Raw genomic sequence first — 18,294 nt, 5'->3', positions numbered from 1 at the left:
AAATAATTTTAAGCATTGCAGAATAAATTAACTCTTTTTAATTCCAGTTAGTACGAGGGTTGTTACAAAAGTCTAAAGCTTACCTATGAACGAAGCAGTTTATGGAAGGTATTACTTTTCAACAGTCCCCTGACAAGTCAACACATTTTGCCCATCGATGTTCAAGTGGTTATCCCACTGGTAAAAAAATGATTTGTCGAAGGTGTGTAAAATTTCATCTATGGCATGCATGACGCCATCATCAGTGTCAAAATGAGTACCTTTACCAACTATTTTTCAAGCTTTCTAGAAATGAAAGTAAGATGGTGCCGTATCAGGCGAATAAAGTGGATGGGGGACCAATCTATAGCCGCAATCCGAATTAAAAAAAAAAAAATATCCATCACTTTTCCAGCTGAGGATATTGACTTTGCCTTCTTCGGGTGGGGATGAGAAATGTTTCCATTGCTTGAACTCTTGGTAATGGTGAATCCAGGTCTGATCTACTGTTACGAATCGGGTGGAAAGATATTTGGATTTGTCCGGAAGAGATGAAGATTGTCCCTTGAAATGTTGCGTATGGTAAGCTTTTGATGAGCTGTCAGAAGTTTTGGCACCCATCTCGTGGAAACCTTGCTCATTCCCAGATGCTGAGTGATAATCCGGTCAACGCTTGCAGTAGATAAGTCCACAGTATCACCAATGTGTCTGATGGTCATTCACCGATCATTCATGATGATTTCATGCACTTTGTCAATCTTCTCCTGAGTTAATGCTTTCACGGGCTTTCCTGATTGTCATCTTCAATGGCGGTTCTCTTAAATTCGGCTGCCCATTTCTTCACTGTGGCACATGAAGGGGACTATCACGTAAAATAATAACCACGTCGGCGTGAATCTCTTGAGGCTTTAAACCTTTCTTTTGGAGATATTAAATAAAAGCTCTCGCCTTCAATTTCTCCATTTAGCCACACTTTGCTCACTCTTGTCTTTCTGGACTCGTAACAGAATAAAAGTATGTATTAATACGTGGAATGGGATCATGCAAATTTGGAGACATCATAGGAAGATTCAATAAATACGTCCTAGAAATACTACATGTCTAGTTCTCACATTTCTCGGTTAGGCTTATAATTTATGAATTTATGTAACAACCGTTGTAGAATTTGCTTTTACAATACCTTTGCATGGAAATTCTATAAAATATTTCAGCACTGTTGCCTTTCTCATAGTAAAGGTAGTATGGTAACATCTCTCTCCTTTATTAATTCCATTTTCATAATAATTAATAGTGAGTGGTATAGGGATAATTTTATATAAGAAAAAATCAATTTTTAAAATTTCACATTTATGTATATTGTTCTATAAATAAATTATGTAAACTTTCTTTTTTTCTCTTTACAAATAAATGTAAAACATTGTAAAAGTACACCTTTTATGCATCAGTTGTAAACTTAGTACAAATCTACATTCAAGTTCGTAAGTGCTGCCACCTGGTGCTTTAGACAGTCTTACTTCACATAGTTTCCTTTATATAATGATTTACGTCCTACAAAAAAAGCTCCATGTATTTTTAATAACATAGCATAGCTGAATATCAGCAATGGTAATACATTTAACTTTTATTACGTTTTAAACAATCAACATTTTCTTTTAAATCTGAGACAATCTCACAAACACACAATGCAATTTATAGTTTTGTGCGCTTAAACGCCACTTTATAATATATATATATTTATATATTTCATTCTTTACAACACAAATACAACAATTTATAATTATTTATATGTATGTACATAATTCTTGTTTATCATTGTTAAAGACTATGTAACGGGGGGGCGCTTCTCCTGGATATGCTAATGGTGTGATGTCAAAATAATAATACACCTAAACTCTGTATACACAAGCGCAGATATACACAGCATTCAACGATCTACTTTATACGAAACAAAAACACACTAAAAATAAACAATGAGCATTTGGCTGTTAGTTTCTCTTCGAAAAATAACAACCAGCTTTGAGATCTTTGCTTCTGATGAGATAAATACTACCGCTTTTTCTTCTTAATGCTTAAGAAAATCAAATTTGTACTTTACCACATGGTACAGTCTTGTTCCAAAGAAACTGGCCGCCTGCTCTCCTTAACTACTCACAGTTCACATTCATAGTAATGCTGTTTTCTGACCAAGGTTGTAAAGATATCACTGATATGACTGAAATGGTCAGTCCCATAATTATTTTGGAAATTAAATCACAAATTCACTTCGGTAAACAAACCACTAAACTGTACTTTCCTTTAATATTTACAAGGGAGCCGCGGTTCCCAAGCTTTTTCAGTTGCAGTACATTCTTTCAGGAGAGAAATTCGTCAGACTTCAGCTTGGGAAAACGGCAGAAAACCAAATCTTTCGCATAAAAGCTTAGAGATTGGAACCCAGCGGTTCTGTATACCAGTATACAGGTAGATAGGTGGCCAGGTTTTTCTGAACAAGTCTATACATTTCACTGGTCCATTAGTGCAGCATTATGATTAAAACACTGCTTCATTACCCTGAGTATACTCCAAGGAATTCTTTTACAACAGACGTTTCCATCAATCAACATTTCGCAGGACGCCATGTCTTTTGCTCTCAAAATAATAAAAAAAAACCAAATGCCCCTTTTATGTAATTATCTACAATATTCTTTTTAAATATATATAGTATTTGATGTACCACATTACTAGGTTTCTGTGGCAACAAATGACTAGTGAAAACACTGGCTATACAATGAAAGACGAGAGGAAATATAACTATTCGTGTGTGTACAAAGAAAACTAATTAGGACTTGTCATATGAGAAAAATACAAAACCATTTTATGTTAACACCAATTAAGAGAGTGAACATACACACTTTTTTTTTTTGTACTTTTCCTTGTAACTTTTATATTTTTTTAGTAAATATTTTTGAATTTAATATTTTTTTTTTTATCTATTTGTAAATTTTTCTTTCAAATTGGAGTGTAGACTGAACAAGTAAAATGTTAAAAATATCCTACGTAAAAAGTTCCTCTTCTTTTGACAAACGCTTTTTACATACAATTGGCACGTGAGTCGGTATTATTACACTGTTCTGGCAACGCACACATAGGCCAACCGTTAGAAAAGGTATTCCAGTCTTCGACGTCGCTTCCGCTGGACTCTTCTTTTTCCTGATCTGTTGATTCTTCAGAACTCAAGCTGCAAGATCTGAAACAAAATACGATTGGTTAAATATATTATTTGCACCTCTGATTGAAACATATAGTTTGGAAAGTCACTTAAAATTATCAGTTCATTTATTTCAGACTGAATTAAATATTTGTCAAAAATCTTGACAGCTATTAACTTATCAAAAATTAACCTTATAATTAAAAAAAAAATAATTCTATGAGCTTAACAAGTCCTACGATTATGTCCTTAAGACAAGTGAATGATGGAAGAATTGGTGAATGAGAATGTGTGGGGAAACGGAAGTCCCCCCCCAAAAAAAACTGACATCATGATGTCCACCACAAATTTACTTGGGTCGGTGATCGAACCAGAGACCCCACGCACCAAAGGTAAGCTCTCTACCACTGAGCCACTGTGCCCCCCCCCCCCCCCCCTTCGCGCGCACATCTTTATAACTGAAATACGTTTAACTCTTGCGTTTGCGCGGGCTGGATTCCAATACTTAAAACTTTCAGAATAGAGACAGGAATCAGTGATACATTTTTAAAAAAGTACTGTTTCGCGTATTTTTGTCTTACGTCCTTATACAACATGAAGGTTATGAAACCCAGGACTTTACTTTTACTAATTAGGTGAATTCCGAGTCGCGGCTGGGGCTTGAATCCGGTGCAAAAGATTCTCACAGTATACGTCGTTCCCCACCACGTTATCTCGCCTCCAGGAAAGTAAACTGCAGGACACATCGGTCTGGGCTTGAAAAATTATTTTCAAAATGTCCATTTTGTATTTGATTGAACATATGTCGAGAATTCGAGCTAAATTTAATTTGTAAAGGGCAAATAATACAAAAGCCTCACTATTCACGAACTGCAATGCTGTATTAAATTCGGAGAGAACCAGTCTTTGGATAAGTTCAGAAAAGTACATACGAGGGCAAGAACAGCTATAGGTTTGAAGTTAGTTTTGAAGGTACTTCCGTTCTATATTGCTTGGAATAAGGAGTGAAAATAGCTGATAGGGCTTTCTATATTCCTTGCAAACATCTATAATCGCGATCTAGTTCTTCTTGAATTATTCTACCTGGAAATTTAGAAGAGGATTCAATCAGTTCTGATTAAATACTGTCTTCACTGTCTCTGCGGATCGTCTATTTGTTGAAGAAATGTTTTATTTATTCCCGTAATCGTTAGAAGAAATATCTCTGTGGACTGCCCATTCTAGGTTCTACGAGAGTCATACCTACAATCTAGCGCACCGCAGGTGAATGCACTAAACAAATAGTTGCTTGGAAATCTTGTAGTTTTATCAGTTTACGCTGAAATGTAAATTTTTTCTGGTTGTTAAAATGTACAGATACTTTATCAATAACCTTCATTTGCGTATCACTGAAACCGGTTATCAAAAGTTTGTCACGTGCATAAATTCTGCAATCATCAATACCACTTTCACGCTACAAATACCACTTCCAACTTATCTAACATTACATGACTAATCATTATTGCCAAAACATTACTTTTAAGAAATAGTCATACTAATCAAGAAATAATCTAATCTAATTATTTCATCTATCTTCACAAGAGTATGTAGAAATATTTACTGATACCTTTATTTTCTTAAAATAAATATTAGCATTTACGTCATTATTCATGCAGCTTTTAACACACTTAAGATTCGCTGAATATTTGTCAAATTATACAACACATATTGCGAAATATTTAGTAATCAAAAACGAAATCTAGTTTGATTTCCAGTTTAGTGGTAATTCTGCAATTCAAAAATAAATGACAATTGATCTCTTTAGCTGATCCAGCGGTTATATATATATATATATATATATATATATATATATATATATATATATATATATATATATATATATATATATATATATATATATAATTGATCAGAAACTGACGTCCTCAGGATTTCACGAAAGATAACTATTGCAGGCTTTTCCCCCAAGAAAATTCATGAACTGTCATGATCAGTTAGATTCGTATATAATTTCAATATTTAATAATGTTGTATTGTTTATATTGAGTTACTTTTACGAGGGAGGATCAGAAACTAACGTTACAAGGCCCATATTTCTGTAGTTTTATCTGTTATAGAGAAATGAAGAGAATGTAATAATTTTAATACATAGAGTTTGCAACTGTGCAGTTTGAGCCACCCGCCACCTACGGTGCAAGTTGTAGGTGAACAAAAAGGGTAAGTCGTTTGGAAAACCGGTCTCTCGAAGAAGTCCGCTCAGTTATTAGTTTCTGTGGACGAAACATGTAACCGCGGCTGAAATTCACCGGCAGCTGGCACAGGTTTAAGGAGACACTGTAATGTCTCGTCAGAATGTCGCAGAATGGTGTCGAACGTTTGAGGCTGGTAGAGAAAACGTCACCGACGAGGAGCGAAGTAGCCTACCCAGCATGCCATCAACAGACCTGAACACAGCTCGCGTGAAGAAATATCAGAGCAACAGGGGGATCACACTACGGCACTCGATGACTTTCACCTGTACCCGCACTTGAAAGAGCATTAGGTGGAACACTATCACAACGTGTTTGAACACGCAAGGACAGGATTGTTAGCAGGAGAGATCTTTAATTTCATTTCACGATCCAACAAGTGCCTCTACATGGAGACTGCGACAAGTGCCTCTACCGATACGGAGACTATGTCAAAAAATAACCTCATGAATGTACTATCTGTTTGCTGTATTGGTTGTATGAAATAATATATACACGTTTCACTGCAGGGTTTGTAACCTTACTTTCTGATCACTCCTCGTATTTATAATACAGTTAATAATCGAATTAAGCTACTTTTATAGAGGTACGACTTGTACCAAAGAAAAAATCATATAAGCATTATATTTTGCAGTGCACAGCCATATACAATCCCTCCCACGATACTCTTGTTTGTTTACATGTAGGGAATTTCAGTCTCATTTCAACCACTGAATACAGTATTTCAATATTAGCCTATATTTACATTTAAACCAGGGTGTTTATCGATCACGAAAGTCACGAAATTTAGCTTCTCGTCACAATTTCTTTTTATTTGTATAAATGAAAGTACAAACTGCAAAATTTTGTTCTATAAAACGTCAAAATTCACCAGAAAAAAAAAAAAAAAAAAAAAAAAAAGACTATGGTCGGTTTTAGACTACCAAATCACGCTTCTATCGCATGCATGAAAATTCGCCTAATTCGCACGCAAATTCGCTCTTACAAAATTCTATGGTTTGGTAAGGAAAAACTTACGAAATTTTATTTTGGAATTTTAGTAGACACCCTGATTTAAACCAATCTATTTACTGTACACTGCATACAATTACACATAAGCTGTGAACAAATCTAAACTGATCTAACCTCTGCTAACAGACTTATCACTTACGGACAAAATAATAATGTCTTACTGGTGTCCGTTATTGAGTGTGAGTACAAGATTAGGAATGGATGTGTTATACTGCCAAGTTTCTCGCACCCGTCTAAAATATAGTAGGGTGTCTACTAAAATTCCAAAATGAAATTTCGTGACCTTTTCTTTCCCAAACCATAAAATTTATTAACATTCTCAGCAGCGAATTTGGGTGCGAATTGGGCCAAATTTTCATGCAAGTAATAAAAGCGTGCTTTGTTTGGGATTTCGTAGCGTCTAAAGCCGACCATAGACATTTTTGGTGGTGAATTTTGATGTTTTATAGAACAAAAATTTCCAGTCTACTCCATTTCTCCAGATTTAAAAAAAAAATCGTGACCTAAAATCTAATTTTCGTGACTTTTCCATGACTTTCGTGACCGATAGACACCCTGTAAGACAGAAAATATAAGAAACATGAAAACACCGTGGTAAAAGCGCTACGGTAAAATCAGCGTATCCGTTATTGCGAGGCTTCACTGTATATTATCCAAATATGCACTTATTTCCTTTTCCTATGCAATTGGCCGCGAAGTCTATACATCAATAAATTGACACAATACTACCTTAAATCACAGAATATTTGTACGTGAGGAGGAAAATTTTACCTCAATTCTTTCATCTCTCTCGGAAATCATGAAAATTTGTTTGGGTGGGGTGGGAATTCTACAGAGAAGAAGCTAACTTTTTTATGTATTGTAGTTCTTCCCTACTTAAGAAATTCTGATAATACTAGAAATAAAATACCTAGTATCTAATTTAAGAAATTCTTATTTAAGTGTAAAAGAGCTACAAATAATGTAAGAAAACATTACCATATATACTTAGAAATTAGAAGTTACTTATATAGAGGTTAATTAGTTTCATACAGACGAAATTCAAATGGCATAATATGGAGCAGGCGCGCAACAGAATCGTAGAAGTCGTATGACAGGCAACAGCATCCGATGTGTGATGTGCCTGCTAGCAAATCGAATGGCGCCGAAAAGAATACATTCTGGGAAAGAGACACTGCACCGCTATCCCATGCATACTTCAATTGTACCAGCATATCTTAAACAGTACCTTGAACACGGACTTACTGTTGGGCATTACAATGTGAATGTCATACTGCGACGATATGTAGTGCCATCGCTCTTGGACTGTGTCACAGATTAAATCTCTCAAACCCCAGTGAAGATGGCAACCAGTGCTGCATGGAATTAAAACACTGGCGGTATCAGAGAATCCAACGACATAGCATGCAATAGCTACCCGGTTCCGTAAGATCCAACCAACCATCCACCATATCAGGTACAAAGAATTGTCTAAGGTGGCTCATAAGGCGAATGTTCTTACGCTGAAAGCCAGCCATATCATGCAACGGAAAACAAACTGCAGAAAGTTGCACGAACGCCATTTGCCAGGAAATCAGAAGGTTGCAATCACCATAAATAAAACATGGATATATCTGACCCACTGAGAAAAGATTCGACCCATTAAGTACGAAAATGAAGATGTAGAAAGATGAAGCAATCTACAGCTATCTACGCGGTTTTAAGATTCTTGCTAGATTTTGTTACAGAAGAAAATTAAAGTTACACTGAGCTGCTAACACTGAAGATAAATGCTGCGTACCATCAAAACACTCTTCGACTGATATTTACAACAAAATTCCCCACACCGAATGGAGCGGAGATTAATCTGGTGGGACTGCATTAAGACAAGGCGCCCAGTCACTCAACCACGCCATCGCTTGCATTCTACAAAACGTCCGAGATTCGAGCTCACAGACATTCCAATGAAGAATCCCGACGTCCACTGTCACTGGATGGAATATCGATTATTTTTGTACGGTGCACACAATTCCTGTTCTCTGGTAAGCGTTCCAACAGGAGTGGAAGAAACAATTCCACATACAACTAAACCAAGTCTTCTCTAGTGAAAAGTGCGCTGTAGATAATCGTCAGTGGTGTTGGACCAGTGAATTGTCATAGGAAAGAACATTTGAAAGTCGTCTATATGAAATCCTATCAGCCTCTGTGTGTTTATGTATTATATGTAAGTATCCTACCTTCCACGAGATGGAATCTGTAGCTGGCCGTGTTCATCAATCGTAGGAAGCGTCGAAGTCAGCTTATCCGTTGGGCGGAGATAACGAAGAGTGCGTTGAGAGAGACGCCACACTAATCGCTGACGATGAGGCATCTGGCACTGGGCGTTGTACCGAGCCAGAATGGACAGCACCACTTCGTTGCAGCAGATGAAACTGCTATCACCAATCTGAAAACAAAACATCTTTTGTTAAGATAAACTATTAACCAAACAAAGCTTTAAAAGTTCCATGCCTTCAAGATTTTAAAGAAAAGAAAGACTGCAACAGAAAGACAAATATCAAAGAACATAGGTAAAAGTAAGACATTAGAAGTTACGTATCTTCATTAACACAATTATATCTTTGAAAACCTGCGACCACCACCGTTAAAAATATTCTAAAAGTAGATACCGGATTGCATACGAAATTCTTCCGCGCTAGCAAACATGTTCAGATCGTTTCAAATTGTAAAATTAAATATTATAGATTTGTGAAAAGAGTAAGTTTCCTTTGATCTCACATGGAATTATAGTGCATCACCCGAGAAAGAAATTTAGTTGTTTACTATTTATCACACTGATAGCCACACTAGGAAAAAGAAACCCTGCAGCCATGGTGTTTTATTACGAAAGTAGACTTACGAATTACGGGGAACAAAATGACCCTTTTACTTCAATGGAATGGAGTGGTTCTCTTTATTGTTATATCCGTGAAATATCCGCAGCAGGATATTGTCCAGGACGTCTTTTCCCGTAAGTTTTAAGTTCTTCTGACATGTTTTATGCTGTTTATTTTCCCCCGTAAAGCGAACTTTTCCTTTAAAAAATGTTTCGAACATTTCAAAGATGATGAGCTAATGCGAGAAAAAATAATTAAAGGGACTGATTCTCACACTTGTCAAAGTACTACCACCGATACAATAATATTTAGAGATAAAACGCAATTGGTTGCGTTCTTATCTGTCTAACTGACGCTAAGAATTGTTTGCGTTTAGAACCAGCTTTTCTATCAACGTCATCTCCATCATATCGCATTTTGATCGATCGTGATACAGATATCAGGGACGAAAGATACCGTGAGTAAAAAAGTGAATTCCAAATGGTTGTGAATTTTGGTATGTCCCATGAGGATCCTTTGAACATTTAAAACTGGATGTGTGGAACTCTTAGGAGATGCAAAGTCTACACTATAATGCAATTAAAAGGCAACAAAGATTTGTATAACATGCTTGGATGACTGAATTTGAATTTAGTATCCTTTTCGGCATCCACACCACATGGAACGAGGTCATCTGTGTCTAGTTTCATTAACATTTCCCAGGACGAGTCCTAACTTTACTCTTTGCTAGTTCTTTGCGTGGTAGGGCTAACGGAAACTTTTATCGCGCGGAACACATGCTATTAAATCACTTTCAAAGACTGCATTCAGCACGTGCTCATTGTCTAACCACAGAACTCCCTCTCATCCTGAACATTTACAGAAGTCTGTAGACGCAAATAATGCCAGTATTGAAGTAGATTGTATATTTTGCATAGAAGTCACCATTATGTGATTCCCACCAACAGTAGGTTGAAAGTAAAAGTTGCATTTATTATCAGCAAGTACGCAACTTACATCAATCATTTATCTATGTATACGTAAATTTTAGAGTATAATGTGACATTATTGTGTTCCTGAGGGAATTAAAAAAAAAAAGTTAGTAAGCTTACCTTGCATATCTTCTGAAGTTCTATGGCGAAGCTGATGAGTCGCATGATATCAGCACCAGTACTGGGGTCTTGATTGGTGCTGATATCAGCAACACAAGTATCCAGCTGGGAGCAAAGGAGCACCAGAGCAACCTCACACGCTCGGAAGTTGCTACAAGCAGCGTCGCACACCAAGATCTCGAGACGCTGCCACAGCGTAGGAGCAACAATTTTATTATAGAAAGGTCCAATGCCCAGACGCTCTGCCGCCACTGAAAACAAGGCATAGAACAATTGGAGGAAGGTGTGGGGCGTGACGGGCAGAAGGCCTGGCTCACAGCTCAGCTTGTCGGCTATGATGGCTTCCATTCGAGCGAGATCACCCAATGTGCACTTGCACTGAGAGATGGCCACGAGGTCCTTTGGTTCCGGAATGGTGAAAGACTGAGGGGATGATGAGGCATCTTCAAAGGGCTGCTGTTGGGCCACCTGGCGGGCAGCTAGATGGAAGCAGCTCACAGCGATACACGCCAAGTGTTTCGGACGTGCCTGTAACAAGACAACAAATAAATACATAATAATAAAGTAACCGTAGTATTCGAATGTAGTATAGTGAAGCCCATAACCAATGAATAGAAATACAAGGTCCATGAATATTATATATATTTTTTAAGTTGGGGGAAACAAAAATATTGACTAAATAACTGAATTTGTTCTATAAAGGTCACAGATTTTCAATTAGGTTTATTGCTTTGAAATACAATGAGGTTAACAGAATTAAAACATTGTACGTGAACTCCATTAAGGACAGATGTCCCTGTATTGTTTTGTGAAAACTGAAATGAAATTAAATTTTAAGTCCCACGGTTACGTCGGCTAGGCTGAGACAGTAATGATGAGAAATGAAAGAATGGTGAAGGGAAGGAAGTGGGAGAATCCGAGAAAACCCACCTACATGATGTTTGTCGACCACAAAGTTCACTTGAGGCGAGCTGTGATCGAATCAAGAACTCTACATTGTTTTCCATCGTATTAGTATTTCGTCTAGTTCATTTCAGCTTGACAAACTAGTTTTTTACGTACTAATTTATTTCGGCTTTGCAGTTTATTTCTGCACTACACACAGAACAAATCTCTCACGCACTTGGGTAGTCTGAATATGTGTATAGCGAGACTAGATTTTCCTTATGTTTGGTTACTTAAAAAAGAAAGAAAATCATACTGAATCTATATTAACTACATATACAACAGTTTTACACTAAGGTGAAAAGTTAAAACCTGATTGAGGATAATTACTGATAAAAATAAATAAATAAAAATGTGCACAAACCTTCATCTTGGTAAGGAAACGATCCATCAAATTGATAGCTACAAAGAGTACATCTGATGGAAGGTCATACCAGACCTTGAGGCACCGAAGCACATGAGCCGATCCATCACGCATTCCCGCAGTGATTTCACCTGGCTCCTGCAAAGGATAGAAGAAATAACACTAAATTAGCAATAAATTACTATTATAATGACAATATACAATACATATAACTAACAGATTGAAAAAATGAATGAAAAGTTTTACGTCCTACGGTTAGGCTAAAGGAGACGGTGAAGATGAGTGAAATAAAGAAAGTGGGAGGAAACGGGAGAACCCCGAGAAAACCCACGAGCACTGTTTTTGTCCACCACAAAGTCCACACGGCGTGAGCTGGGATCGAACCAGGGACCCCAAGCACCGGAGGTGAACGCTCCACCACTGAGCCACCGCACCCCCACTAACAGACTGATACTGAAGAACAAAATAAAATATTCTAAATTATTCTTTTCTCGTCTTAATTTCCTCAACATCTCCTTTTCAGTTATTTGAGGAAATTAAACTACACCTGATTAATTCATTAATAAAAATTAACTCGAAATGAAATCTTTCAGTTTAACATCCCGAGATTATGCCCTTTTAGGCTAAGGGAGACGATAATTAAGGCTAGTGAATAACGATGGAAGAGATGGTGAAACGACAATGTAGGAGTTACGGGAGTACCCCGAGAAAAACCCACGGACACTATGTTGCCCACCACAAACTCACTCGACCTGAGATCGAACCAGGGACCCCACAGACCAACGGCAAGCACTGTACCAGAGCCACCATAGTAGGAAAAACTTCTTCCCTGGTAACTAATTTAATTGCATACACAAAAGGTTGTGACAAACCACAGTGCCCCCCCCCCCCTCGCCAAAATTAACTCAAATGTAGGTCAGACGAAGTGCATGCAAAATTATGTAATGGAATAGCACATTCATTCTTCTCATGCACAGTTTACAACTGGGAATGTTCTAGAACACAGGTCCCCCTATACAGGTTAGTAGTTAGGTTAGTCCCTTTCTGTACCAAAGTTTAATATTTAAATCACATAGTATTGCCGAACGAACGTTAGCGAGTGAAGGCGGATTAGAGCCCCGCAGGGCACGTTGTTTTCTGTCTTTATTACAGCTAAATGGGAAAGGGGACCTGTGTTCTAGAACCTTGCCTTTACAACTTAATAGCTCAATTTTTCTATAATTACATTTTAAACCTCTTCTACCTTTATTCCCTTATTTCTGCTATGAAACGTTTTTAAGGTCAGAAGCTCCTAATCAACTTACTGCCAAATCACTAACCGTACTCTTGTTCATGGCCTCAAATAGTAGTGTAGTATTAACCCTACAATATCGGTATCCTGACACCTTCCTCAGCAGGTCGGGTACCTCATTGGCAATCCACAGTCTCAGAATTTTCTACTGCTTTATTTCAGTAAGAAGATAGTGTAAAATAAATAAAATAAAGACAGCTATAGTGCTACTTCGTAGTAAGTTGGCTAAAATTTTCACTAGGTAATGTAAACATGCATGTTTTGAATAATACTACAGCAAGTTAAAGATGTGTATACTCATTGAAGTTTAATGCATAATGTTTAACGTATATTTAAGATTATAACAGCATCTTTCCAAAATTTCTGTTACAAGTGAGCACAAGCTCTACGCACTAGCACAAAATTATACAAGTATTCATAAAATTCTGTTGTGTAAGCTTCTCACAGCGATTAACAATTTCTATAGTCAATATGATCTTGAAGCTTTGCTGGCGTCTACTATTAATCCAATGGTCTCGGGATTCCTGCCAGAGTGAGTGTTGCTGTGCTGAGCTTTCGTTACCATACAGCGGCAACATCTTCAGAGCTATGTGTTGGAGTGTGCTGGTCGTACAACTTATATTGTGGTCTTTGGGAATTGCTGTGTTTCTATTGGTTGGTTTTGTTGGCCAATGGCGTGCTCTGATTTTGCTGGTGGAAACTGCTCTCTGATTGGCTGATGGTTCTTTTCGTAGTGAGAAGCTGGATCCAGATGTCAGGTAGATGATAACCTTCGTCTCTCTTGATGGATGGCTTGTATGAACGGATGAATAGAAATTCATGTATTTTCCTGTCCCAAAACTGTTTGCTTTTCTTTAGTACTTCAATTTGGTCGCACATGGCTGTATGATTGTATTGTATGCAGTGTTCGGCTATTGCAGATTTTTCAGGTTGTTTAAGTCTGGTGTGTCGCTGGTGTTCTTTCATTCTGTCTTCAATGTTCCTTCCCGTTTCACCTATGTAAGTGGCGTTACATTCACAGGTGATCCTATAGATGCATGGTGTCTTTAATCCCAATGGGTCTTTTGCAGTTGGTAGTAAACTTCTGATCTTCGGTGGAGGGCAGTGTACAGTCTTGATGTTGAATTTCTTCAATAGTCTTGCTAGTTGGTTGTAACTTTTTCCCATATATGGAATAACTGCAATATTTTCCTTGTGTGCCGTGTTGTCCTCTTTAGTGGTGCAATTTCTGCTACTGTATTTTCTCATGGCTGTCTTGATCTGTTTCGACGAATATCCGTTGAATTTGAATACCGTTTCCAGATGAGACCGTTCTGTGCTTATATTATCTGGATCTGCTATTTGGTATGCTGGTCGCATCGAGGTAGAGATCAGCGTGCGTAGGTTTCCTGTAGATTGAATGGCCTAGACTTCCATCTGGTTTCTTGTATACGAGTACGTCCAGGAACGGGAGTCTTCCTTCTGTTTCTGTTTCCATAGTGAACTGGATGTTGCGGTGTATAGAATTCAGATGCTTCAGGAATTCGTCGAGTTTCTGTCTGCCATGGGGCCATATGACGAATATGTCATCTACATATCTGTAGAATACTTTAGGTTTGTATGTTGCTGTTTCTAGCGCTTTGTGTTCAAAATACTCCATATAGAAGTTCGCTATTACTGGAGAGGAGAGCCCATTGCCACACCATCGCTTTGTTTAAAGAAATTGTCTTGGTAACTGAAGTAGGTAGACGTTAGGGTGTGTCTGAAGAGATGTACTATATCCTTGCTGAAGTGCGATTCCAGGAGTTTAATAGAATCTTCTAGTGGTACCCTCGTAAAGAGAGAAACCACATCAAAGCTCACGAGTATGTCATCGGCGTTTGTCTTGATGCTGTGCAGTATACACCGCAACATCCAGTTCACTATGGAAAAAGAAACAGAAGGAAGACTCCCGTTCCTGAACGTACTCGTATACAAGAAACCAGATGGAAGTCTAGGCCATTCAATCTACAGGAAACCCACGCACGCTGATCTCTACCTCGATGCGACCAGTTTTCTTCATCCTGCACAGAAGATGGGAGCGTTAAATACTCTAATACACAGAGCATACCAAATAGCAGATCCAGATAATATAAGCACAGAACGGTCTCATCTGGAAAGGGTATTCAAATTCAACGGATATTCGTCGAAACAGATCAAGACAGCCATGAGAAAATACAGTAGCAGAAATTGCACCACTAAAGAGGACAACACGGCACACAAGGAAAATATTGCAGTTATTCCATATATGGGAAAAAGTTACAACCAACTAGCAAGACTATTGAAGAAATTCAACATCAAGACTGTACACTGCCCTCCACCGAAGATCAGAAGTTTACTACCAACTGCAAAAGACCCATTGGGATTAAAGACACCAGGCATCTATAGGATCACCTGTGAATGTAACGCCACTTACATAGGTGAAACGGGAAGGAACATTGAAGACAGAATGAAAGAACACCAGCGACACACCAGACTTAAACAACCTGAAAAATCTGCAATAGCCGAACACTCTATACAATACAATCATACAGCCATGTGCGACCAAATTGAAGTACTAAAGAAAAGCAAACAGTTTTGGGACAGGAAAATACATGAATCTCTATTCATCCGTTCATACAAGCCATCCATCAAGAGAGACGAAGGTTATCATCTACCTGACATCTGGATCCAGCTTCTCACTACGAAAAGAACCATCAGCCAATCAGAGAGCAGTTACCACCAGCAAAATCAGAGCACGCCATTGGCCAACAAAACCAACCAATAGAAACACAGCAATTCCCAAAGACCACAATATAAGTTGTACGACCAGCACACTCCAACACATAGCTCTGAAGATGTTGCCGCTGTATGGTAACGAAAGCTCAGCACAGCAACACTCACTCTGGCAGGAATCCCGAGAACATTGGATTAATTTCTATAGCGATTGCTCTAGTGCAAGAACAAGAGGAAATTCTGAAAAGTGATTTGAATTGCCACTGAACTGTTCGATCTACTGAGGATGGTGTCAAACCTATTTCTCAAATACATGTGGGCAGGTCCGGATCCAGGATTTTCTGATGGGGGATGCACCAATAACTACCAGTACATTTCAATTAAATTTGATTTTTTAAAATGCATTTAGGCAGCCGTGGTGTGAATGATCTTGGAAATGCTAGGTGTCTCCTCTCGGTGAATCCTTTTCCTTCAACCTTCAGAAAATTGTCAAACTATTGATATTGCAAAACTTCGCCTTATTTTAAGGCTAAATGGAAACATGAGAGCAGAAATTTTCGAAAAGTGATGCTATTTCCACGGCTAGTTTCTCAATTTAGGTAGTGCATATTTACAACCAAACCGGGGTGCACGTGCATCTTTGCACCCACCCGCCCCTAAATCCGGCCCTGCATGTGGATATGTACCTCTAATCAATACATAACTTCAACGAAATATGTACCTTCGTGTTTACACAGCAAGTCTATGACAGCAATTTCCAATGTTTGGGGCATTAAAAAAGCGCTTTTTAGACCGGAGTTTGCTAATTTTGACTCAAGAAGTATCTAAATTACCTCAAGATCGAGTCAACGTAAAAGAAAACTGCTCCAATGTGAAATCGAACCTACAATAATGCACGTTTATTCAGTCAAACGGAAGAACTTATTGTGTTTTTAAAGAATTCATTTCACCTATGTGAATTACAAGTCATCTCAATGAGTGAACAGACCTATTTTAAAAACCACTTATCTTTTCGAAAAAGGCCATTCATTATACAGTGAAACCTCTACTAACGGACACCTCTATAAAGCGGACACCTCCCATAACGGACATATTTTGTAATCCCCAAACACTGTAATAGGATAAAACATATTGGCAAACCTCTCTAAAGCGGACACTCTCTAGTACGGACACGGACAGTCTTTTCTGTCCTTTATAGGTGTTATTCACCTCCGTATTACGGACACTCTCTCTATAAATAAGTTGAAAAGTATTGTAAAAAATATTTTTAGTAATTCATACACGTGTCACCAAGAAAGCATTGTGACATTTTGTTTCCTCAACTGTCTACTCAGCAATCCAGACGAAGAGTCTCTGTTTAACAACACTCTCATGTCCTTTGCTTCCATTCCACTCCCACTCAAGCTGTTTTAGACACTAAAGTGATTGACAGTTGCCCGCCGTTTGGAATAACACGTTATTCTACTGTCTTGCTGGAATCTCTAACCAAGCAGGAGACAAGTTCGGTAGTTTTTGCCCGCGGGTACGCATATTGTCACAAAAAAGAAACTACTGCACTGCAATTAACCCACAAATTAAAGCGACATACTGAAAACGTAAGTGTAAAGTGCAGAGACCTATAACATCTTATTTTCATCTTGTGCCTCGAACATAGAGTATTGCACAGCAGAGGACGACACAAGTAAAATTTTGGTAATATTCGTGAATACACGATTCATCCAAAAATATTGTTACTAATTGCATATTACCTTCTTTACTAATTTACGTAAGAAAATATCAAAACCTCTCTATAGCGGACAATTATTGATTCCCCACGGCTGTCCGCTTTAGAGAGGTTTCACTGTACAATGTAACAGACTTCATTTTACACAAATTTTACTAATATGAAATAAGCTAAAGCTTTGCTACGTTTTAGTTTTTGATCTATTGAACATTTACCCAATTACAAGTAACAAACCTAATTTAGGTGATTACTTAGTTCAATGCTAGAACCCACCTGCGCAACACTTGGGAGGCTGAGGTGAGGCTGGAACTTGCCCTCCAGCGCCAGAGCCTCATTCAGCCTCTCAATCAGAGGATGGATAGCATCCGGCTGGCCTTGGTCCATTCCTGTGATGTCACTCCACTGGACCCCAGTCACACCTCAAGAATGGCCCAAAAGGAGGCCTAGTACCTGCAAATACATAAAACCACATGGACTGATTAGTATAATATACACCACATATCCATTTGGAACAGATCATACATAACGATATAAATAACGCTATTTCCAATCTAGTATTGAACCATTCCAACACAAATAGGTCGAAAGTGCAATCCTTTAAGGTATTTCTCCAGAATGATGTGGCCAATCCCCTGAGACACTTGAATGATAATGAGGACTTTGCAAGTCTCGGTTCCTTCCTATAGAAGTACAATTTTGTATAATCTTGCGAAAAATAAATAAAAACTTCCGTTCGCCAAGTAGCGATCAAATATTTTAGTCTAGCGATAGACAATTTGGTCTTTAATTTTGTCTTCGTATAGCGACAAAAAAATTGCTACCGAACTATCGTATCTGGCTTCTGGATTCAGACCTGTAATTGCGTGCCC

The 18,294-nt window shown here is 38.0% G+C and overlaps 1 protein-coding gene across 2 annotated transcripts in view; it reads right to left on the bottom strand.

The window, feature by feature from the left end:
• Positions 1-1,309: 1,309 nt before the first annotated feature.
• The window catches only part of CycG (cyclin G), a 28,267-nt gene continuing 11,282 nt past the window's right edge, over positions 1,310-18,294 (bottom strand). For both annotated transcript variants that reach the window (XM_081752843.1, XM_081752842.1), the window contains exons 2-6: positions 17,699-17,875; positions 11,679-11,816; positions 10,370-10,897; positions 8,640-8,848; positions 1,310-3,205 (exon numbers count right to left, since the gene is read on the bottom strand). In XM_081752843.1, coding sequence (XP_081608969.1) covers positions 3,049-3,205; positions 8,640-8,848; positions 10,370-10,897; positions 11,679-11,816; positions 17,699-17,809 — 1,143 coding nt within the window. In that variant the 5' untranslated portion in view covers positions 17,810-17,875 and the 3' untranslated portion in view covers positions 1,310-3,048. The remainder of the gene's footprint in view (positions 3,206-8,639; positions 8,849-10,369; positions 10,898-11,678; positions 11,817-17,698; positions 17,876-18,294) is intronic.

The sequence above is a fragment of the Thermobia domestica genome, chromosome 3 (assembly GCF_964235325.1).
Source record: "Thermobia domestica chromosome 3, izTheDome1.hap1.1, whole genome shotgun sequence".
Taxonomy (NCBI): domain Eukaryota; kingdom Metazoa; phylum Arthropoda; class Insecta; order Zygentoma; family Lepismatidae; genus Thermobia; species Thermobia domestica.
Note: the sequence above shows the minus strand (reverse complement) of the source record. Positions and strands in the feature narration are given on the sequence as shown.